A 26,292-nucleotide genomic window follows, 5' to 3' on the forward strand; every position below is an offset into this window, starting at 1 on the left:
ACGTTGGAACGTGGCCGGTGCGTTCCTCATTCCGAAGGCCATGACGGTGTACTGCAAAAAACAGTCTGGTGTAACGAACGCCGAAATATCAGATGCTCGCTCTGTCAGGGGAACCTGCCAGTACCCCTTCAAGAGATTGAGTTTCGTAATAAATACAGCGGACCAATACTGTCAATGCAGTCATCCATTCTGGGCAACGGGAACGAGTCAGGCACTGTCACCGCGTTCACCTTCCTGTAATCAGTGCAGAACCGGGGAGACCCATCAGCCTTAGGAGCTAAAAGGCAAGGAGAGCTCCAGGGACTACGGCTATCCTTAGCCATCCCATGTTCCATCAGATACTCAGCCTCCTTCCTCATCACCTCCCTCTTCGCCACCGGACACCGATAAGCGTGTTGTTTAATGGGGGTCGCACCACCCACATCAATATCGTGCTCCAGGACGGTCGTTCTGGAAGGCACATCAGACAACAACACAGGATAGGACAACAACAGTTGACGTACATCATCACTCTGTGACTCGGGCAGATACAACAGATGGGCAGTGACCTCACTCATGAACTCTAAGTTAGTCAAACGCCCCGTCTGCTGACCCTCGGACAACGCCTTCAAATCGTCGTCCGGCAGGGGATTAACACATGTCAACAAAACAGCTGGAACAGCTCCTGGGCTGCCAGACTGCACCTCCTGCTCACTCTCACCAGCACGGGTGAGATACTTCTTCAACATGTTAATATGACACAACCGTGTCTTCCTGCGCCTCTCGGGCGTACATATAACATAATTGGTGTCTGATACTTTCCTCTCCACCTTATAGAGCCCTGCAAACCGGGCAGAAAGAGCTGACCCAGGCATGGGCAGCAAAACCAGCACTTCATCGCCAGCCTCGAACTGCCGCCCCACCGCCTTCTTGTCAAACCTCACCTTCATCTCCCCCTGGGCAGAGGCAAGAGCCTCCCTGGCCAGCGAGGACGCACAGCGGAGACGCTCCTTGCACCGGGAGACAAAATCAAACACAGTCGATTTAGGAGAAGAACCAGACAACATCTTCTCTTTGAGCAGTTTCAATGGACCACGCACACTGTGACCAAACACTAACTCTGCTGGGCTAAACCCAAGTGACTCCTGTTTAAAACAGCATTCTTCACCCGCTCATAATTTTGACTGTCAGCCATAGTTAATGACACTACCGCTGCACTGGCTTTGCCAGTGAGCCTGGTCTGAAGTAAAATCACCCACATATCCTCCGGCCAATGCAGAGCCTGTGCAATCCGCTCAAAAGCAGAAAAATAAGCCTCTACCTCTGACTCTCGGAACATGGGCACCAGATTAACGTGCTGGCCGATATTAAAGTGAGCCGGGGAAACCCCAGCTGGAGAGGAGGTAGCACTACCAGCTCCAGCCTCCAACCTCATCTTCTCTATGGTCAGTTGAAGTTCCCTGTCCTTCGCCTCCTTCTCCTGCAGCCTGTCTCTCTCTTCCATCTCCTTTCTCTCCAGCCTGTCTCTCTCCTCCACTCTCTCCTCTCTATCTCATACAGCCGCTTTGTCCTCTCTGTCTCGTACAGCTGCTCTCTCTTCCCTGTCTCGCTCCTCCCTGCGCAACATCGCTCTCTCCTCCATCTGGAGACGGGCAAAACGCAGGCTAGAGCGCGTATGGCCAGAAGACGTGGATTCTTTATCTGAATCGCCCGCGCCCTCACTTTCAGCTCTGTGTGTACTACCATTCTTCCTAATAGTACCACCCTCCGGGTTAAGATCACGCAAGGGAGATTTATCGCCAGTGTTTTTAACCTCCTGGTCCACTAACAGTGAGTCACTATGACTTACAACTCCCCGAGCCGTGCTGAACACCTGTTGCTCCACTAACCCAGCTATCACAGCCGCCTTCATATCAGCCTTGGACTGGGAACTTTGCACAGTAATATTATAATGTTTAGCAATAAGGCATAATTCCGCCTTAGTGCAACCGTCCAAATGATCCTCTGACGGATCCCCTACAAAGACCTCCAAAACAAACGCAGACGCAGCCATAATATGTCCTTATGCGTGACTATGATACACCCAAAAAAAAAATATATATATATAATGACCTCACTTAGCCAACCATGACCGTGCGCAATAATAATAGACACATTCTGCATTTATACCTCTTAACCAAAACAATCCAACTGACCACATCTACCAAATGAAAACAATAACAAATGTTCCTAACCACTCAACTAGGAGTCACCTGTGTCACTCTAGCCTATCCCAGCTAAACTACTCCCCTAACGGGATGAGGGCTACACATATCTTCAGTCGCTTACCGATTTCATTGCGCGCTCCACCGGAATCACGACTCGTGCCCCCCACCCCCTAGCCAAGCAGGTGACCCCCCTGTTACCTATGTGGTAGAAAAAAGAGATCTGGTTAAGAGCATACACGAATGGTTAACTATTATACAAAAACACAGCATGGATACATAAATACCAACAAACAACAACGCCACTTTACCTGACACCATCAGCCCCTATGTCAAACGTACACAGCAGACCGGCATTGAGCCCCCCATGTCACAAGGACATGAAAGACCGGAAATGAGCCCCCATGTCACATAGTAATGTCTAAAGACAATATAGAATATAAGCTGGAGCGGGCTGTATGTGAAAACCAGCCCCTCCAGTAGTGCATTAAGCAAGGTCCCAGGCAGGTAAAGAAAATAAACACAAGGCGTTGTTCCAAATAGTAAATGATATTTATTATAGCTGGGATTTAAACCCACTGTTCCCAAAGGGGAAAATATTTATTATCGTGGGGATTGAAACCCACAGCACAAACACAAAGGGCAAAGGGTAATTGGAGAACAAACAGGCAATATCTAAATACGACCAAACAACACTAAGCAAAATATAAAGTAAACACTGGGAACCACCCAGCCATAGAGCACTACAGTATAAGGGAATACTAATAATATATATATATATAACACAATATGATATAATATAATATACAGTATTCTACTTAGCACCAGAGCAACACAAATAGATATATATATATACTCACTTCCAGGCAGGAAGGCAAATGGCTCTAAGGCCCACAACAATAGTATATATATCCTGCTACTGGAGTCCACACACAGTGGCAAACAAAGCAATGGCAACCTCCCAATCCTCTGATCACTGGCAACTGACAGAGAATGAGGCGCCCCGATGTGGGCCACCTCCCAATCTCTTAACCACCCATCTCCACTGCTTGTCTTGAAGATGCACCAATCAGGGGCAACCAATCCAATCAGGGAGATGAGTGGCATCTGCGGAAACAGAAACAGCGATTAGGAGATGACACAACACCACACATAGAAAACACAAATAATATATTACCCTGATGTTACATGGTGTTAAAATATATGGCAATAATGATAATGAACAACCCACGTACGTGACAGATGGGGAGCTCTGTTATTAGCATTAGCTGAAGAGCTATTTGAAAAGCTAGTTTTAGCTTTAACGTTACCTTGGCTAAAGTTGGGACTATTCATAATCCAGCTGCAGACCTGCAAGCAAAGTACAGCAAGTTGGCAAAGGAGTATTCCAAGGTAAATCACTTTTTCACCAGTAACGTTACATTCTTTCCATCTAGCTCACGCTAACTGGCTAACCTAGCTCACACTAATGTGGCTAACTGATCGACCTCTCGCACACAATTAATGACATGTTGCAGACAGCCATACCGGTGACAATGTTTAGCTTTTAGTGCCAAATGATAAGAGTCTGAGGCGGAGTCTCAAAAGAGAATGTTGAATATTTATTGTGCATTAAAAATCACAACAGAGCCTCTGCTACTAGCTGACCTAAACAGAGCCTTCTGGAAGCAAGTGCAACAACGTATAATGTCCGTGTGGAACCAATGTGCCAACAACCTTTCCGTGGGTGAAGCATAGTTGTCATTTAATGATACTAATACTAATCTATACAATCACCTGTTGTTGAATAAATACCATTACTTTCTAGTTATTACTAAAAAACAGTATATATAAAACAGTAGCTGTAAAAAAGAAAAGAAAAAAAAAGTTTTATCATTTATATAATATAATTTCTCTTTTTAGTACAAAATAGACAAAAATGTCATCCGTTTTCGTTGACAAAATCTAGACTAAAACAAAAAAGACAAAATTGAGACAAAAACTGACTAAGACTAAAATGCTCAGACATTTAGTTGACTAAGGGCTTGTGTCCATAGCGGACGTTTTATGAGTTGTCAGCTCCTTCCTGTCATTCATTTCTATGCTACACGCGCGACAGGCGCGTTCCTCTTCCCAGCGCCGCGCCTCGCGTTTATGAGCTCTCGGCGGCAGCGTTTTTGGGCGGACCACTCTCAGCACATAAAGTTGAAACTAGTTCAACTTTTGGAAAGGAGCGCGCTCATCAAGGTAATCAACATCGAGGAAGGGGCGGAGCCGCGGCAGTCGCGAGCCCAGGAAAACGCTCTGAGCTTTTTTTTCCTTTTTTTCAAATCGGTCCGCCTTGAAAAAAAACGTCCGCTATGGACACAAGCCCTAAAACTGACACATTTTTTAAAAATTTTAAAATAAATGAAGATGACTAAATATGATGAAAACGAAAAAGGAGCACTTGACACATGACTAAGACTAAAACTAAAATGAAAATAGCTGCCAAAATTAACACTGCTAGCTACTTGTCTTTGCATAACAATAGCATAACAATAGCATAACAAAGAACAAGAACAGCAAAACCAAAATACAAGCCTTGTACCAATTGGTGGGGGTTTGCTTGAGCTGTGGAACCTCTCGCTATGTGACGAATGGTCCCGACTGGAAGGATGAGACATTTCTTAAGTTGTACTTCAGAAGGAAACTGTCCTTCTGTAAACTGTAAGTTACATTGTTAATTTAGTTTGTATTTACTTTTCTAGTTTAAGTTAATTCAATTAAAGAAATGTAATTGAAATTTCTTTATATATTGAATGCTACATCCTGCAACTTTTTTCAGCTTCTCTATTTCAAGGCAATATTTACAAAAACTAAACTAAAACTAGTAATTTCCTATACAAACAAGTTTTCTACTATTTATGCATAATAATCATTGTAATCATAATGCTGTTCTATGCGCATGCGAGGGAACATTTATGCACATGCGCGCGCGTGCACACGCATGCCCGTGGCATCATTAAAACACAGTGCAACCACTTATGAAATCACCACTGCATCACTGGGTGTGTTCAAATACGTCCTCAGATACATTCACACAAAACCTGTGAATGAAATGTGTTACATTCCATTCCTAGAGGCAATTAGGCATTGTCTTTATTCTGTGCACATGCGAGGGAACATTTATGCGCATGCACGTGGCGTCATTAAAACACAGTGCAACCAGGTATGAAATCACCAACTCATCACTGTTAGCAGGGGTGATTATCTCCCTGTCGCCAATACAATTAGCCCCAGTACCTACGTGTGTAAGTATGTTTGTGACTATCCTGCTCAATTCAACAGTTAGGAGAACAATAGATGTGACAAGATGGGCTTCAGGATTTAACTCTGACACAGTGGCAACCTGAAATGTACAATTATGCTCAACTCTCAACAGTATTGGATAAAGCATAAACCCTCCCTTCTCCAGGTCTAACAGGATAGGTGAGACGCCCCTACTCCAAGGTAAACCATTACTCACAAACACCTGAGAAGTTAATTAAATGTTTCAATCAAATGAAGTATTTATTCTTCAAAAATAAATATTCTCTTTCTCTTTGGTATATTTTCCGTTGAGACTCTTTCCTTTGAAAGACAAACAATAATGCATGTATCACTTTCACAGTAATAACATTCCTTTCAATTCACAATATAGTTGGCACTCAACAGTTATATCAATTGGCTATCGCGTCTCGCTCTGCCTACTGAGATATAACCCTAACAATATGGAGGCGCTGCTGAGATTTATTTTGGCCAGCTGACCAACCAAGAAGGAAGGCCGGTGTCTTTTCTTCAATAACGGAACGAGAACTCCTGACATCAAGAGGAGGCATGGAGAACAAAGAAAAAGAGACGGTGCAGAAGATCCAGACATTCACAACAGCTGTCTGTGGTGCGTCTTCACAATCAGGGGAGAGATGCCAGCAGCAGCCCCTCAGACGTCCGAGACGAGACCACCAGACGACCCTCGACCAAGAGACAGGCTGGAGGAGACAGAGGACAGGCCGGAGAAGAAGAGAGGCAAGCTGGAGGAGGAGGCAGCTCCGCAGGGGCCAGAACACTGCCCCATACCTCCTCCTCCGAGTGAGGCCAGGCACCGCAGCCTGGTACACCAGTGGAGGTTTCTCTATGACAACACGTGAAACACAAATTCACTCATAATTAATTATTATTATTAATTTACATACATATATATATATTTTTTTATTTTTTATTATTATTATTTTTTTATTAGAAATGTTTTTCCTCTGTAAAAAAAATGCCAGTGAATTTTTTTCTTCTTCAAAAATGGCCAAAGTTGACAGCTCTGAGCAGGCCTGCACTGCAGTAATGACTGCAGTAAATATTCGTGCAGAATAACTGCACAGGTTGACCCAGGATTAAATAAATAATAGCCAATCAAAATAGGCTATTAACGTCATCTAAGCACGGTCCGTGCATTTAAACTCTTGCCATTGAATGGGGGATTGAATGATTGACAGCATTGACATCCAATCAGAGTATAATAATAATAATAAATAATAATAATGCAGGACCTGCTCAGAGGTCTTTAATTGGCATGCAATTATCCTCAACACACACACACACACCGGAACACACACGCATGCATTGTCTCTGTAGGATCGCCGATGCGATTCGTCTCTGCGATTAACCCATCCCGTCGTCTTTCCCCCCCAAGGGCAGCCGGGAGCAGACAGGCGTCAACGTGAGCCGCGCCAGGGGACCAATCCAAGTGCTCCTGTCCGTCTTCGTCAAGGACGCCACAGCGTTAGCGATCTGTTGTTGTGCATGTTTTTCCATTGGGTTTATCTTATCGGGGGGGAAACCCTTGCGAGCACGGGGAGAACATGCAAACTCCACACAGAAAGGCCTGGGAGATACCCCACCTGGGTACCTGGCATCATGGAAACCTGGTCCCCAAGCGGAAATCGAACCCTGGACCTTCTTGCTGTGAGGTGACAGTGTTAACCACTACACCACCGTGCCGTGGTGGCTCCTACTCTGCAGCTCTGTAGCTACACGGAGGTTGAATGATTGACAGCCTTGAGTTCCAATCAGAGAATGGCTCCTACTGTGCAGCTCTGTAGCTACACGGCTGTTTCTCCCCTCGCAGGATTGATTGATTGAAAATTTTATTAACAGAGCAGCCACGTTTGAAACCTCTATATTAGTGTATCTAACATTTAGCACTTTAATAGCAACTTATTTTTCGCCGGCGACACATTTACTGAGGACCAGCACAACACACCTGTGGATATTATGATTTAACAAGTCTATCTGTCCAGGAGGATGACAACATTATTGCAGGTACTGTAAGCAGGCAGCCTAGCAGTTTCTAGCTTGGATGCTAATAACTACTAACGTTATCACGCTAGCTTGGATGCTAACTAACGTAATTAAGCTGGTCATGGTTCATGGTGAGCTGTTTGTGTTATAACGAGACAGCAAATTAATGAATGAATGAAAACTTTATTTGGGTGAATCGCTTGGGTGACTGTCTGAGTGACCACCTGTCGGAGTCGGAGTCCCGAAAATGGAACGTGTGTCACGCATCAACAGAACAATGTTTAGTGGATTTCGACAGCATCCTCACGCAAATGAAGGATCGATTAGATCACAAAAGACTGCTGTTTGTTGCATTGCTGGATTTGCAACTGCAGAGGAGGTCATTGAACGTTTCATCAGAAAAGAGCGAAGGATGGATTTCATTTACAAGGAGCGACAGGGACACTATTTCCTCCTAAGAAGTAACGTCGTCAATGGTGAGTGGATTTTTTTTTTATATTTAGTAGCTGTGTGGGGCGGGTCTGTGTTGATTATGATTTAATTGGCTGTATTTTACTGCGTGCGTTCTGCCTTTCTGTGGGTAACGAGCGATTTATTTTGGTCCGCCGTGGCCCCCTCCCTCCTCCTCCTCCCTCCTCCTCTTCCTCTCTCTCCTCCCTCTCTCTCCTCCCCTCCTCCTCCTCTCCTCTCCTCTCCTCTCCTCTCCTCTCCTCTCCTCTCCTCTCCTCTCCTCTCCTCTCCTCTCCTCTCCTCTCCTCTACTCTCCTCTCCTCTCCTCTCCTCCTCTCCCCTCCTCCTCCTCCTCTCCTCTCCCTCTCCCTCTCCTCTCCTCTCCTCTCCTCTCCCTCTCCTCTCCTCTCCTCTCCTTAATCAGAGTTTCCAACGCTATAGGTCTATATGACAGGCGTTGTACTCTTAAACAGTAATGTATATTTGTAGATCTGGTATGTCATAAATGTCTGGATGTAGCAGTGTCTATATCTCTGTATGTCATATATAGATGTAGCAGTACTGTCTATCTGTATGTCATGTTATGATGAATTGAAAATGGGGGACCCTGATGTAAACAAGACGAAAGTCTTTCTCTGGTCTGCATCCCCTTAACAATTGTGTGTATTGAGCCGTACTGTATTGTACCCATTCTGCAATCTGTTAAATAAAGTTTTCATTCATTCATTCATTCATTCATTCATTCATTCATTCATTCATTCATTCATTGTGTTACATAAAACCCACCTGTGGCCTCGTGCAGAGGAAGGTGGTAAATACATGTTAAGATATTCCAATGTACAGTTTTGCATACCATTGACTCAGAATGGTCTGTTTTATTGAAATCGTCACAGCAGTATAGTTTGTTTATACTTCAGAAGTATGATATTTAAACATGGTCCCCAAAATGAATGGAAGCGAATGAGGAGCCTGACACCTGGGAGGAATGGGGGTGTTGCAGCGTTGGGGATGTTTAAAAAATATAATTTAATATAATATAATAATTTGTGCTTCACCTAAAAATTTGGTCAGCAGCCTCCACTGTGGTACACAGATCATCTACGACGGGAGGGAGAAGGCAGCAGTGGGAGAGACACTGAGGCAGAGCTGAGGAGACGGTGGGCCAGCTGGGGAGAGGTGGAGGAGACAGCCCAGAGACACTGAGGCAGACCAGAAGAGGTGCCTTGCCTATAGGACCGCGCCCTGGAACAGGAACCAGCTCAAGAGGAGACCTCGCCCTAGAAGACGGGACCAGGGGTGCACTGTAATAGAGGGGGGGGGTGTATCCTATGAGGTTAGGTGTACCTGAGTAAGGGGGGTTCAAAGGGGTGTTAGGTGTATTCTTCTGAAAGTTGCAATTCTGTGTCTCTCTTTTTTCTCTCTCTCTCTCTCGCTCCCCCCTCTTTGCTCTCTCTCTCTCTCCTCTCTAACCGTTGTTTATCCCTTCTGGGTAGGTGTGATGCGTTTGATGGTTGATAATCGGCGGGTACAGATTAGTGTTGTCAAAAATATCGAAGTATCGACACATATCGATACTGAATATTTAAAACGGCTTCGATACTCATTTCCCGAAATACTGATACTTTCTGCAGTATCGGTACCAGCTGGCGAGTGTTCTACAGCAAGTTGTTGACACGCTGTTCAGAGCGCGCTTGCCCCTCCGCCTGCTCCAGCCCTCCCCCTCACAGAGTCACAGAGCAGTCTTCAGTTTGTAAATAAACATTTTAGCAGTGCCAGCGCGGATCTCCATAAAGAAATGAAAGCGGTTCGTGACAGCTGCTCTTTCAACGTCACTGTGACTGAAGCATTAAACCATTAACTCTAGTTTAATACATGATACGTTGTCTACTGATGGCGCATAATATCAACAGCTGATTCATTGTTAGTAACGTTACAGTTACCAGCTAACGTTAGCTACTGCTAGCAGTTAGCTCAGTTAGCTTAGCTGGCCACCGTTATAATTACTGCATGGAAACGGAGTAACGTTTAAACGTTATGTCGAGGTCATACAATACTACAGTCGACATAAGGTTAACGTTACCCCGTTTCCATCAAGTGTTTAAATAGCAGCAATCTTGTTGAAAATGTAACGTTACTAAAATTCTCCGAGCATAGCCTCTCTCTCTATCTCTCTCTCTCTCTCTCTCTCTCTCTCTCTCTCTCTCTCTCTCTCTCTCTCTCTCTCTCTCTCTCTCTCTCTCTCTCATTATCTTTAAATAAAAATCGAAACTGTTACTAACTGTAATACAAACAGTTCAGTTTGTCAGGTACATGCAACACAGATTACAGTGTTTACATCTGTCTGCTTGAGAAAATACCATGTTCTGCATTTGCAATAAAAATGATTGAAGTGAGATGAAGTTATTTTTAAATGTGTCATCTAAAGATAAACAAAGGGTTTTAAAAGTGTTATATTTATCTTCTCTTATAGTACCAGAGAGAAGCTGAGGAGAATCAACCAGCAACAAAAGCTAAATTTGTTTTAAAAAAAAAGATAATAATAATAATATATATATATTTTTTTTCTTTTTTTTTTGGTATCGAAATGGTATCGAAGTATCGATACTTTTCAAGGTATCGTATCGAAGTTGAAATTCCAGTACAGATCCATTAATTAACTATTGTGTTGACATATTGATTTAATGTCAAATGTCTTTATAACCCCAGAACTGAAGGGAAAATATGCACCAACACAAAGAGCTTGCTGGAGGATGTGTGGGAAGGAGGGGGCAAATCACACGCACATATTCTGGGGATGTCAGAAGCTGAAGGGGTATTGGGAGGAGATAGGGGAGGCAATGATCAGAATATTAGGACACGGATTACCACAAACAGGACTGGTGCTTTACTTAGGAGACCTGACACACGAGGGAATACAAGGGGGGGACAAATATTTAATAAAGATAATGTTGATAGCAGCCAGAAAAGCAATAACGAGACTGTGGTACAAGGAAGACCCACCGACAATAGCACAATGGGTAGGAATAGTGGAAGAAATACAGGATATGGAGAGGATAACACACATGCTGAGGTTACAGGAAGAGAAATTTGGGGAAAGATGGGGAAAGTGGGAGGATTATAAAGGGAATGAAAACGACATCACAGAGGAAGAACCAAATGCAACACAAGAGGGCGAAGGGTAAAGGAGGAAAGAAGTTAGTGTCGCGCTCTCCAGACTCCACGACGAGGTAAATAGAATCCAGGCGGCGAACGTTAACGCTGCCATTATAGTAGTGGGTGATTTCAATAGCGCCAATCTGAGAAAGGTTCTACCTGACTTCTATCAGCATGTGACTTGTAACACCAGAGGCGGTAACATCCTTGATCACTGTTACACGCAATTCAAGGGTGGCTACAAGGCTCATTCTGCTAGTGGCTTTGGTAAGTCGGATCACGCGGCCATTTTCCTTTCACCAAAGTACAAACAGAAAATCAAGAGCACTCCTGTAGTCTCGCGAGAGGTGCAGAAATGGGATTTGACGTCAGAGGAGACGCTCCAGGCTGCGTTTGAGTGCACAGACTGGGGTGTGTTCCGCGACACAGATAACATTAATGTCTACACGGAGACAGTGCTGGACTATGTTCGTACTTTGGTGGAAGAAACAATCCCCACTACCACAATTAGAGTTTACCCAAATCAAAAACCCTGGGTAGACAAATCCGTCCGTGAAGCTCTGAGAGCGCGCACCAAAGCATACAACGACGGCCTAGTGGCAGGCAACATGAATGACCACAAGGTGGCGCGATACAACGTAAGGAGGACAGTGACAGAGGCCAAACGGCGCTACAGGGATCAAATTGAACTCCAGTTTGAACAGGCTCTAGATCTATGTGGCAGGGGCTCAAAATGATGACAGACTACAAAGGCGCCTCCCTCAAACTGAACAGTGACATCTCCTTAGCAAATGACCTCAATACCTTCTATGCGAGGTTTGACGCTGGTAATAACAACACCAGCCCACAAGCCACGGCAATGGGGGGGGGGGGGGTCTGCTGCTGATGGAGACTCAGTGTTCAGGGTAACAGAGCATGAGGTGAGGCGGACCATTAAAAAAGTGAATAGCAGGAAGGCAGCAGGACCGGACGGCATCCCCGGCCGCGTCCTAAAAGTCTGTGCAGACCAACTGGCCCCGGTATTCACTGACATATTTAACCTGTCCTTAGAACAGGCTGTCATCCCCACCTGCCTGAAGAAGTCCACTATTATCCCTGTACCCAAAAAATCCAAGCCTGCTTGCCTCAACGACTACCGCCCTGTAGCTCTCACCTCCATAGCCATGAAGTGCTTTGAGAAGCTAGTAAAGGGCTACATCTGCTCCTCCCTCCCCATCAACATGGACCCCCTGCAATTTGCATACCGCCCCAACAGGTCCACGGAGGACGCCATAGCCCATGTGCTGCACACAGCAGCATCACACCTGGACAAGAGGAAGGGGAACTATGTGAGAATGCTATTCATCGACTACAGCTCGGCATTCAATACCATAGTCCCCTCCATACTCATAGCCAAGCTCAGGGACCTGGGCTTGAACTATGACCTCTGCCAGTGGGTCTTGGACTTCCTGACGGGCAGACCCCAGGTGGTGAGAGCAGGCAACTGCACCTCCTCATCCATCACCCTCAACATAGGGGCCCCCCAGGGCTGTGTTCTGAGTCCCCTCCTCTACTCCCTGTACACACACGACTGTGTGGCTCAGCGGAGTAGCAATACAATCATCAAATTTGCTGACGACACAGTGGTGGTGGGCCTGATCTCTGCCAACGACGAGAGGGCCTACCTGGAAGAGGTCAAGGTCCTGGCGGGATGGTGCCAGGAAAACAGCCTCTCCCTGAACGTCAGCAAAACAAAGGAGATGATTGTGGACTTCAGGAGGTCGGGGGTCAAGGACTACAGCCCCCTCAGCATCGACGGGGCACCGGTTGAGAGAGTCAACAGCTTTAAGTACCTCGGAGCCTACATATCCGAGGACTTGACATGGACCACACACATTGACAGTGTTGTGAAGAAGGCACGACAACGCCTCTACTTCCTCAGGCGCCTAAGGAAGTTCCAAGTCAGTCAGAAGATCCTTAAGAACTTCTACTCATGTACAATAGAGAGCATCCTGACTGGCAACATCACCTCCTGGTTTGGGAATAGCACTGCACAAGACCGAAGCAGACTACAAAGAGTGACACGTTCAGCCGAACGCACAATTGGAGGGGGGCTCCCCACCCTCCAGAACATTTACAACAAGCGGTGCAGGGGCAAGGCTAAGAGAATCATTAAAGACTCCAGTCACCCGAACAACTGCCTCTTTGAACTGCTGCGGTCAGGCAAGAGATACCGGAGTCTCAAGGCGAGCACAGAAAGACTCAGAAGAAGCTTCTATCCCCAGGCCATCAGGCTGCTAAACGAACAATGAACACTACACAACAACAACCATCAAACGCACATAGCACACACATCCACACGCACACACTCACTTTAAACAAACACACTGTAGCACCCACTCCACACACTTTATAGCACACACTCACTTTAAACAAACACACTGTAGCACCCACTCCCCACACTTTATATTTATTGATGAAGGATTGCACTACAACTCGTACACCTTACTGTAAATTGTACCTAAATTGTACCTCATCCCATTTCTGCTTGCACTATATAGTATTGTACATTAGTACACTGCATAGTATTGTATATTATATGGTAACTCAGTTACGTCTATTCTGCATCGAACATTGTACATATGTCTATACTGAACACTGTGACCTCATTTTCTACTTCTAAATTACATGCTATACTATGTTATTTGATACTATCTTGTCTAGCACAGTCTCTGGAGCGTAACAGTAAGAAGCATTTTGTATGAAAGTATTCTGTACTTCTGTATGACAACTATTAAAGAAACTTGAAACTTGAAGTTCAAGGAGGGTCTCTGAACCCATGTCACACACTTTTGCTTTAGTTAGTATTTTATAATTTTTTTTTTGGGGTATTACAATTGTTTTATGTTTTTGTACTTTATTATTTATGTCTGTTTAACAGTGTTATATTAATATTCAGGGATGATGTGGTTTGTGTATGGGTGAATCAAAAGGCAAAGAGAAAGTTAATACAAAAAAAAAAAGAAAAAGAAAAAAAAGGACGAAGGAAGAAAGAAGCTCAAGGAGGGTCTCTGGACCCATATCACACATGCATGCCTGAGTCAGTATTTAATATCTTTGAGTAGGAATTATATTTTTATACCTGTTTAAGGGAGGTACACAATCAGCCTTTGTATTAAGTACCTGGGAAAACAACTGTAGTGGAACCAGACAACTAACCATGATACCCATGTAACCATTTATGTGCACTGCTTTTTTTGTTTTTATTGTGTTGTTAGTTTCTTTTTTCTGTAAGTGCTGTTTGTCTATAAGTGTTAATAAAAATGTAAGTTAAAAAAAAAAAAAGTTACTGTCAGGTTCCTTTTAGAAGGAAAAGAGCAGTCGGTGGATGATATTTTCGGTGTCCTCCTACAGACATATGGTGATAAGATTCCCATCGGTACAAGACTTAAAGAGTTCTATGACAGGACACAGATGCAAGGAGAGACTATACTCTCATATGCATATGATCTTCAGGAAAGGGTGGGTCGTATTATACGCAGGGATCCAGACCGTATTCCCGAGGCTAATGCTATGTTAAAGGAGCAGTTGGTGCTAGGGCTTAGAGATGACTCATTGAGGCGTGAGATGAAGCGTCGGGTCCAAGAGGAAGTGGGTTTGAGCTTTGTCGAAGTGATGCAGGCCGCTATTACATGGTCAGAGGAAGAAGAGGTCCAAGGTCAGGGTGGCACTAGGAATGGTATTCGTGCCAGAGGAGTTGTAAATGCTACTGCGGCTGCAGAGGATGTGTTATTGTTGATATATGACACGTATATCACGTACATTTATAGCAGCCTTAAATTCTCTCTCTCTACGGACACTTAGCTAGCCAGAGGACCACTCACAGATTCTTATCAGTGACCATAAAAACTCACACACACACACGCTGCAATATCCTCAACTGCCCCCCAAGACACACACACACACACACACATACATACACTCTCACTCCACACCCCCCACACTCTCAAAGCACACACTCTCACTCCACACCCCCCACACTCTCAAAGCACACACACACACAAACCTACACACACGCACACATCTCCCCCACACGCACACACACACGCATACATACACCCTCACTCTCAACGCGCACACATTGACTCCTTTGGTGAGAGATCTCACCAGACTAGCCTGGATCAAATAATTCAACTCATTGTCACAAAATGCCACAAGCCAACTAATATACGACCCGGTCAGTTACTGGTCACATACCACAGTCTCCATTAATCGTTATCGATAGAGACACACACGCACAAATGCGCACGTAAATGTGCGTACCACGCACTCATGCACGGCGGACATACTGGCTGACCAATACACACAGACACACAACGTGCACGCAGGACGAAGACCACAACCACACTGATCGATTGGGGGACCAATAAAACACCCTGACAGAGAAGGGACTTGACTTCTTTTTCACTTCTCTGCTTGACTTCGACACGACTGCACTGACTGGACTGGACGGACGAGACTGGACTGACGGAACAATGACTTGACTGCATTTTCTTTCTTTTATACTCGACCGGCCGGTTGTAACAATCTAGATTTCAATTGTACCTTGCTATATTCACCTTGTATAATACTTTGCTTATTCACTTTTTATATTACATTGCTTGTTAACTTTTTATAATAAATACCTTCAAAAGTGTTTCATCTCTTATATCTTTAAATATGTTATTACAACTTTCACGACTGAGTCTAAAACGTGACAATGGAGATGCTTCATGAAGAAATCCAAAAGATAGCTATTCGTCAGGAAGAGCTATACAAGACATTGCACAGTAAAAGTCATGTCAAACCACCGCAAAGCCCACCATCAAAGAAAAGTCCTTTGAAAGACAGTGAAGGGAGATATATTCGCTACACTTGTGGTGAACCAGGGCACAGTAGTAAATATTGCAGATCGAACGAAGCCCCATGTGATACCAGGGCCAGAAACCCCCAAACCAGATGTGCCTAGGGCAGCTGCGGCTGCAAGTAATGGTTGGTCTATGGTCGGAAGCCAGGCAGCGGAGTGTGTAGCCCAAGAGGCTTCTGAATCTCTCAAGAAGGGTGCATTTGAAGGCGGCTGGGTGGCGCAGTGGGCAAGGCGCTCGCCACTAATGCAGGAGATGCTGGTATCGAGCCCAGCTCTCGGCGTTGCTTCCGGCTTGGCCGGCCGTCATACTAACACAATTGGCAGTGTTAGAGGGTGGGAAAGCCGGTGGGTGGGGATTGAACGTTGTGGACAGCGACTCCTACAGGTCGGTTGGGTGACGCCTGTACAGCAGAAACAGGAAGTATCTGGGGCAGCGTGAGCCTCCCACGCGTTACTCCTCGCCACTGAGAGTTCGAGCTGTCTGGTGAAAAGATGCGACAGGCTGCCTCCTCGTGTACCGGAGGGGACATGTGATGCAAGGCTTCTATCATCACTACAGCCGACCAGTGGGAGGCATAGTCTAGCAACGTTCAAGACAGGGGAGGGGAGAATTGGAATTATGAAATTGGGATGGGAGAAAAATTTAAAAATAAGAAGAAAAAGTGGATAAAACAAAAGTAGGGTGCATTTGGAGATTGTTGGATTGTTGAGTTGACAATAGCTGGGGTAAAGACCACTTGCCTTTGGGATACAGGGTCAGTGGTGACCACCATCACAGAGTCTCACTTTAAGGAGTACTTCGGAAAGAAGGAGTTAGCATCAGCCAACTGGGTTGAACTCACAGCAGCATGGATTGGAGATTCCTGTGTTGGGGTGTTTAGAAGCAGAAATAGAGTGTATGGGGAAGACATTCCGTAAGTGCATCTTTGTGGTAAAAGAGTGTAGTCCGTAGGCAGGTGGGTGGGCCACCAGGCATCGTTGGAATGAACGTCATTGATGAGCTCGAGGCCCTGTTTCTGACAGGGGAAGGAAGGGATCAGATGGGTAGGCATAGCCAGCGTACAGAAGAGGCCAGTATCCGGTGGGTGTTGGCAAAAGTGAGAAAGAGAGTTGTGTTTGTACAGCCTGATGGTAGGATTGGGTTAGTAAAATTAGCAGGTAGATGGTCCATAACTATTCCCCCGTTCAGTGAAAGAGAGCTTGAAGGTCAGTGCAGGGTGCCACCCAAGGTAGAGTGTCAGGTGCTGGTAGAGGCTATGCCGGAGGCGAGTTTACCAAAAGGGCTCCTGGTGGCTAATGTCCTCACAAGGGCCACAGGTGGGAAAGTCCCCATTAGAGTGTTGAATTCAAGTGAGAAAGCCATAAGGCTATGGCCAAGATTCAGGTTGGCAAAAGTGTGCAGACCACAGGGAGTGTTTTCCAAAAGAGGCAGTCGAGTTTGAGGAACGTGGTGGGGTGCTGCATGTTAGGAAGAGGGACCAGAACCGGGTTCTGGCCGAGGAAAGTAGGGTAGGTCAGTTGCCTGTCCCAGTCCATGTGAACTTTGAGGGCTTAACACTGTCGCAGTGTCAGCAGCTCAATGGACTGCTAGAAAAACACAAAGATGTGTTTTCCAGGAACGACAGTGACTACGGTTACACCACAGCTGTGACACACAACATTCTTACTGGTGAGGCCACACCGATCAAACAAAGGCACTGCAGAGTCCCACCACAAATATTACAAGAGTTCCAAGAGGTGACAGTAAGGGCAACGGTACAGGCGGTTGGAAAGGTGATGGTCAGTGGACAGAGTTGGTGTGAAATAGAAGAGCAGCAAAAGATAGACGAGGTTGTTGGGCCCATCTATAAGGCGGTGGGGAAAAACGCCAAATCGAGTCCTGCTGAACAGTGTGTCATGGGGCCGAAGTTAAAGAGGCTCACTCAGCAGTTTGAACGTCTGATATTGCGTCAGGGTGTCCTGTTCAGTTGTATTTTTGATCCAAGGGATGGGGAGGAAGTGCATCAACTGGTAGTTCCAGAGTCACTACAGCGAAGGGTGTATGAGAGCCAGCACGAGCATGGGGGGCATTTCGGGGAGAGGAGTTGGATCAAGCAGTGTAAAAGGTGTACACTGGCTAAAGATGTTTTCCCCAGGATCCGCGCTCCCATGACGTGTACTAATGTAACTGCCCCGTTGGAAGTCCTTGCAATGGATTACAATGTCCACCGGAGGGTATGAGAATGTACTTGTGCTCACGGACATGTTCAATAGGTTTACTGTCGCTGTGGCCACCAAGAATCAAACTGCCAGCACTACAGCCAGAGCTCTCCTGAAGCACTGGTTCGTTTACTATGGGTGTCCGGCTCGGTTGCATTCGGATCAGGGGTGATGCTTTGAAGCCAATGTAATTAAGGAGCTGTGCAAGGTCTATAGCATAGCTAAGAGTCGGACAAGTCCCTATCATCCCCAGGGTAACTCTCAATGTGAGAGGTTCAATAGGACAATGCATGACATGTTGAGGACATGAAATAAAGAAAAAAATAGACAGCCTTCCCTCACAGAAAGGTGAAATAAGGCAAAAACCATGACACTGTTTGTGTGTGCGTGTATTCCAGTCTGTTTGTGTGTGCGTGTATTCCAGTCTGTTTGTGTGTGGGATAGTGTGTGTGCGTGTTAGCTGTTAATGGACACCAGCTGGTCTCCCTCAGATTCCTGGTTCTGCCTGGACAGCGGCACCACGTCTTCTTCAATCCAGAACGAATGCACAATTCAGTCTAGGCACCACGTCTTCTTCAATTCAGTCTTTGCTGAGGTTGTCTTTCATCTTCTGTACTCGATACGATAGGAACATCAACGAACACGACCGCAATAATGCACTCACTGGTATTTACTGCGCATGCCGTTCAAGGCGCGAAGCTACATTTTACGTTAACACTTCACGTACTGACCGCAGGTCTCGGCGGTAGCTACTGACTTTTAGCTTATTAAAAGTCCATCAAAACTCTCACAGAATATTCATCTGCTTCGTTCTTCAACAATGTCATTCACTTTCTTGAAACTCACAGCACTGACGAAGCCTCTTTCGCTTTCAGTCGAATGTTACTTTTCAGAAACGAACGCCGCCATTGTCGCGGTTAGCATGATATTCTCTCAGACACGAGGGTACTTGTCGCATAAAACTCACGTTACGATAACAATGCGACCACACACGGTTATTAAACTGTCCGTTCTAATGTCCGTTACTTCTTTTTATAAGTTGTGTTGGCTTAACGTCAACCTCTAGTAGGTTTGTGAAGAGACGGTATTCTCCGTGCCTCTCTCATGGACGACGTCTTGTTCCAACATGCCTGGACACGCCCGTCACTGTGGGACTCCACTCAGGTACTCCATTCTGATAGGCTGGTTCTGAAAACTCCCGCCCCGCTCGTGATAGGACCATGTACCTGTCAGTGATGTACCTGAACGCGTTCAATGAACGATCGTTCGTGAACACGCTCGTATTTTGGGCGAACGTGAACTGAACGTACTGTATTTCCACTAAATGATCGTAATTGAGAACGTGTTCATTCTCAGCGCTGTATAACGGCGTTCAAAAGTGCGTTCATTCTCAGCACTATATTATAACGGCGTTCAAAAGCGTGCCAGATTTCATATGCCTTTCAGCCGAAAACCCAGTTAAAACACACCGTAAACAGGCTTAAAAATAATGCGGGAAAACCACCCAATCTGGCAACCGCTCTGGTCGGAGCTTCGGGGAGTCGGGTAGTTGTATAGCAGCAGCACTCGCACTTTTAGAAGGCTCTGCACTCGCTCAGAGTCAGACTCTATGCGGCGTCGGCGTACAGTATGAGCATTTAAAAGAGTTTTTGTTATGTTGTTATGTTTTGCACTTTGAATATTGAACTTTGAGGTACAAGCTTAGTTTCATACCTCAGCCTGGTTCCTACCTCGTGTTGTGTTAGTACAGAGTTATGCCGGCACATGTTTATATGTTATATGTTTATTGTTTGCACAATGACTACTTTCACTTTTGGTACTTTAAGTATATTTAGATTACGTTTATCCTCATGTTTTTGAAAATATACTGTAGAGATGAAAGCTGCAGCTGCTACTAGTGTGGACTGAATGGACGGCAGCAAAGCGTTATGGAAATGCCAGTATTCTGGGTTGTGGCAATAAATTTGACAAATAATAGCTTGCAGCAACGTATTGAAAAAAGAACTATAAACTATAAATTCGTTCATTTTTGAAACCATGAACTTTAGTTCAATTTTTTTTATTATGAACTATGAACTGAACTAGTTCATTTTAAAATTTGTGAACTGTGAACTGAACTAGTTCATGTAGAAAGTGAACTTTCCCAACACTGGTACCTGTTCATAATGATTCCACTATGTGTAGAATTACGATGGTAGGATAACCATCTATTTGCATCCCCTACAGTAAGATAAGATACAAAATATAAGATAAGATATTCCTTCATTGATCCCCTTGGGGAAATTCAGGCAGCCGAGTAGCATGGGGGAGGGGGAGGTACAGGTACATGATAATAGTAGAAGACATGATACATAATAATAATAATAATAATAATAATAATAATAATAATAATAATAATAATAATAATAATAATAATAATAATAATAATAATAATAATAATAATAATAATAATAATAATAATAATAATAATAATAATAACTAGACAATTCCGCGCGGGGGAAATTGTGAAAGTGTGGGTGACGCCTGTGCACCGCCGGCCAACGGGGGAGAGGGTCTCTCGCGAGTCTCTATGACAAACGGTTCAAAGGATACAAAAAGGGGGCGCGGCCTAAGGATCGGGGGAGTGGTCAACATAGACCAATCAAAGAGGATATCCCTACTGAGTGCAACGACACAACCCGCAACACTATTACACTATTACACACTATTACACTATTACACACTATTACACACTATTACACACTATTACACACTATTACACTATTACACACTATTACACTATTACACACTATTACACTATTACACACTATTACACTATTACACTATTACACTATTACACACTATAACACTATTACACTATTACACACTATTACACTATTACACACTATTGCACTATTACACTATTACACTATTACACACTATTACACTATTACACACTATTACACTATTACACTATTACACACTATTACACTATTACACACTATTACAATATTACACTATTACACACTATTACACACTATTACACTATTACACACTATTACACTATTACACTATTACACACTATTACACTATTACACACTATTACACTATTACACACTATTACACTATTACACTATTACACACTATTACACTATTACACTATTACACACAATTACACTATTACACTATTACACACTATTACACTATTACACTATTACACTATTACACACTATTACACTATTACACACTATTACACTATTACACACTATTACACTATTACACTATTACACACTATTACACTATTACACACTATTACACTATTACACACTATTACACTATTACACACTATTACACTATTACACACTATTACACTATTACACACTATTACACTATTACACACTATTACACTATTACACTATTACACACTATTACACTAGTACACACTATTACACTATTACACACTATAACACTATTACACTATTACACTATTACACACTATTGCACTATTACACTATTACACTATTACACACTATTACACTATTACACACTATTACACTATTACACTATTACACACTATTACACTATTACACTATTACACACTATTACACTATTACACTATTACACACTATTACACTATTACACTATTGCACACTATTACACTATTACACACTATTACACTATTACACTATTACACACTATTACACACTATTACACTATTACACACTATTACACTATTACACACTATTGCACTATTACACTATTACACACTATTACACTATTACACACTATTACACTATTACACTATTACACACTATTACACTATTACACTATTACACTATTACACACTATTACACTATTACACTATTGCACACTATTACACTATTACACTATTACACACTATTACACTATTACACACTATTACACACTATTACACTATTACACACTATTACACACTATTACACTATTACACTATTACACACTATTACACTATTACACACTATTACACTATTACACTATTACACACTATTACACTATTACACACTATTACACTATTACACACTATTACACTATTACACTATTACACACTATTACACTATTACACTATTACACACTATTACACTATTACACACTATTACACTATTACACTATTACACACTATTACACACTATTACACTATTACACACTATTACACTATTACACTATTACACACTATTACACTATTACATGATTACACACTATTACACTATTACACACTATTACACTATTACACTATTACACACTATTACACTATTACACTATTACACACTATTACACTATTACACTATTACACACTATTACACTATTACACTATTGCACACTATTACACTATTACACACTATTACACTATTACACTATTACACACTATTACACACTATTACACTATTACACACTATTACACTATTACACACTATTGCACTATTACACTATTACACTATTACACACTATTACACTATTACACACTATTACACTATTACACTATTACACACTATTACACTATTACACTATTACACTATTACACTATTACACACTATTACACTATTACACTATTGCACACTATTACACTATTACACTATTACACACTATTACACTATTACACTATTACACACTATTACACACTATTACACTATTACACACTATTACACACTATTACACTATTACACTATTACACACTATTACACTATTACACACTATTACACTATTACACTATTACACACTATTACACTATTACACACTATTACACTATTACACACTATTACACTATTACACACTATTACACTATTACACTATTACACACTATTACACTATTACACACTATTACACTATTACACTATTACACACTATTACACACTATTACACTATTACACACTATTACACTATTACACTATTACACACTATTACACTATTACATGATTACACACTATTACACTATTACACACTATTACACTATTACACTATTACACACTATTACACTATTACACACTATTACACACTATTACACACTATTACACACTTACACACTATTACACTATTACACACAATTTTTCCGGTTTTCAGACTTTTCCGAGTTTTTGAACTTTTTCGGATTTTTGATGTTTCCGAGTTTTCGGAATTTTCCGAGTTTTTGGATTTTTCCGAGTTTTCGGATTTTCGGACTTTTCCGAGTTTTTGAACTTTTTCGGATTTTTGATGTTTCCGAGTTTTCGGATTTTTCCGAGTTTTGGGATTTTTCGGAGTTTTGGAACTTTTTAGATTTTTCCGAGTTTTCGGATTTTTCCGAGTTTTCGGGTTTTGGGATTTTTCCGAGTTTTTGAACTTTTTCGGATTTTAGATTTTTCCGAGTTTTGGGATTTTTTCGAGTTTTCGGATTTTTCCGATCAACATCGACCAATGGCACAATCCGCAAGTCTCTACGACAAACGGTTCAAGAGATACACTGAGGGGGTGTGGCCTAAGGGGGCGTGGTCTAAGGATCGGGGGAGTGGTCAACATCGACCAATGAAAGGTGGTCAACATCGACCAATGGCACAATCCCCAAGTCTCTACGACAAACGGTTCAAGAGATACACTGAGGGGGTGTGGCCTAAGGGGGCGTGGTCTAAGGATCGGGGGAGTGGTCAACATCGACCAATGAAAGGTGGTCAACAGGGGGACTGGTCAACATCGACCAATGAAAGGTGGTCAACATCGACTAATGGCACAATCCGCAAGTCTCTACGACAAACGGTTCAAGAGATACACTGAGGGGGTGTGGCCTAAGGGGGCGTGGTCTAAGGATCGGGGGAGTGGTCAACATCGACCAATGAAAGGGGGTCAACATGGACCAATGAAAAATGAAAGAGGATATCCCTACTGAGTACAATGACACAACCCACAAGACAGAGGGCGCTGTCAGCAATTCAGTAGTGCAACACAGTGATGGCCAATGATGGGTTAAGTGGATGATGTCATTGGCAGCTCAGCCACGAGCCACACAGCTGAACCAATCATGAGTGAGCCATGAGCCACACAGGTGGCGTGTAGCTTTATGCCAAGCAAGCAGTGCAAAAATTTACCGTAGTGGCGTGCAGTAATGCGCCTTTCATTTTCCGCCGCCCAGCGCCCAGGTCGCGCGGAAATAGGCTGTCTATTGCCATTCTCTTTGACAAACTCTAACCTTAACCAGCTCCTTAACAGCGCCTAAACTTAACCGTTCTAACCTTAACCAACTCCGAAACAATGCCTAACCTTAACCTTAACCTTAACCATGCCTAACCTTAACCATAGAAATTATATTGCCATTCTCTTTGACAAACTCTAACCTTAACCAGCTCCTTAACAGCGCCTAAACTTAACCGTTCTAACCTTAACCAACTCCGAAACAATGCCTAACCTTAACCTTAACCATGCCTAACCTTAACCGGCGAAAGAATACACGTTAAAAAAAAATCACGTTAAAAAATATTTTCGATGGGATTCGAACTCGCCAGCAAACGAGCCATAGGATCCACAGCCATGTGGCCTTGCCAATTGAGCTATTTCTAGATACTGAATAAGGGGCGGTGACTTATATATATTGAGCTCCGCTCGTGTCGAACCAAGGCGGGATCTCATGCGCATGCGCGGGCACCTCGCGCGAGCACGCCGGCGCACGCACGCACCTGAGCGAGCACGCCGCCGCCGGTGCACGCACGGTAGCATTTGTCTGAAAAGAAGGGCGCTTTACCGCACTGGCGTGCGGTGACGAATGCGGAAGCATTTTTGCACTGCTTGCTTGGCATTAAGGAAAACGCACACAGGTGAAGCAATCACTATGACTTGCATATTTTCTATCTAATGCATTTCTATGGAGGCAGATGCATGACTGCATTGTCACATTGATTAAAAGAAAACTATAAGAGATGAAGCGTTGTGACGCGCACATGAGCACTACAACGAGTAGGCGAAGGGTTGTGCGCGATATTGTGACATTCGTGCGATATTGTGGCACTCCTTCGGCGATCGGAACAGAAGGCTAAAAAATAGTGTGAAAAATGTGATTTCTAGAGTGCGATTGCATGGCGGTCAATGGGGAGGAGAACCTTCAAACAAATGGTCGTCAGTTGAGATAGAAATGTCCAATTCCATTTATTTTTCTTTTGTGAGCGGGTTGACAGCCGTGTCATCGCTTTGATGTGTTTGTTTTATTTCTACGTCCAAAATTGAGATCACACTCGCAATTCACCCAAGGTAGGGGGAAAAAGATTATTTCAGCTGCTACACTCTAAAATGCAATGCATTCCCAATGGGACCGAAATTTTACCGTTTAAAGTCGATTCGTAGCCAGACGGTGCGGTGAAACTTTTACGGGTTCGAGACCGGTGTTGCCATAGGCAAGCCGCTCGTTTTGATACCTTTCACGTGTATGGGGCGCGAACGCTTACGTGTTGCAAAGTGTTTGCAAAATCGGTGGAATAAAGAATAAAGAATAAAAAGAGTATGGATATGTATAGTGTGGGTGGCAACCTGGCTTCGCCAGGTCACCCACACTAATAATAATAATTGTTGTGAAGGGCCAGATTAAAACTGAGAATCTACCTTTATTGTTTGATATACTTTGTATATTATTTATATATACACAGAATATCCCTTTACCTGCGTTCAAACCAGAGTAATATTCGCTCTCCTTATTGGACGGCGCCCTAGGCGCCACCTCGCAAGCCCCCAACGTCAGGTTCAAAGACAAGCTCAGGCATGTCAGAACATGCGCGGAGACAGCGTATTGATCCCAGACAAGGACTGCGGTTTGGGACTAGATAATCACTTAAGTATATATACAGCGCAAGGTGCGCACAGCAGTAGATCACCTGCTTGTCCATCTAAACAAGCCAACGTAGTTCATCGTGTAAATTGAGAACATGTGCGAATAGAATAGTAAAGTGTCAGAGTTTAATGCAGTAACGTCAAGTTCGACCTAATCTAATGTGAAGTAAATAGTCGTTCATTTATTGTATATCGTGCAACCACAGTTCGATCGTGTGTAGCATTACCCAGCGGTTCGTCGTGTTTTAGCTAGTGTACCTTAGCCAGGGTGTGTGGCCTAAATACGTCGCCCGCACCCGAGGAGGCCTAGTCGGAGAACCGTTGGACATGTGC

The 26,292-nt window shown here is 43.5% G+C and overlaps 1 protein-coding gene across 1 annotated transcript in view; it reads left to right on the top strand.

Moving 5' to 3' along the window:
- Window positions 1-10,126, top strand: part of LOC311239067 (uncharacterized protein) — an 83,315-nt gene extending 73,189 nt beyond the window's left edge. The window contains exons 5-6 of the mRNA XM_084327297.1: window positions 5,620-5,654; window positions 9,019-10,126. Of these exons, the coding sequence (XP_084183423.1) occupies window positions 5,620-5,654; window positions 9,019-9,128 (145 nt within the window). The 3' untranslated portion in view covers window positions 9,129-10,126. The remainder of the gene's footprint in view (window positions 1-5,619; window positions 5,655-9,018) is intronic.
- Window positions 10,127-26,292: the final 16,166 nt, after the last annotated feature.

The sequence above is a fragment of the Notolepis coatsorum genome, assembly GCF_963971535.1.
Source record: "Notolepis coatsorum genome assembly, chromosome: 13".
Lineage (NCBI taxonomy): Eukaryota > Metazoa > Chordata > Actinopteri > Aulopiformes > Paralepididae > Notolepis > Notolepis coatsorum.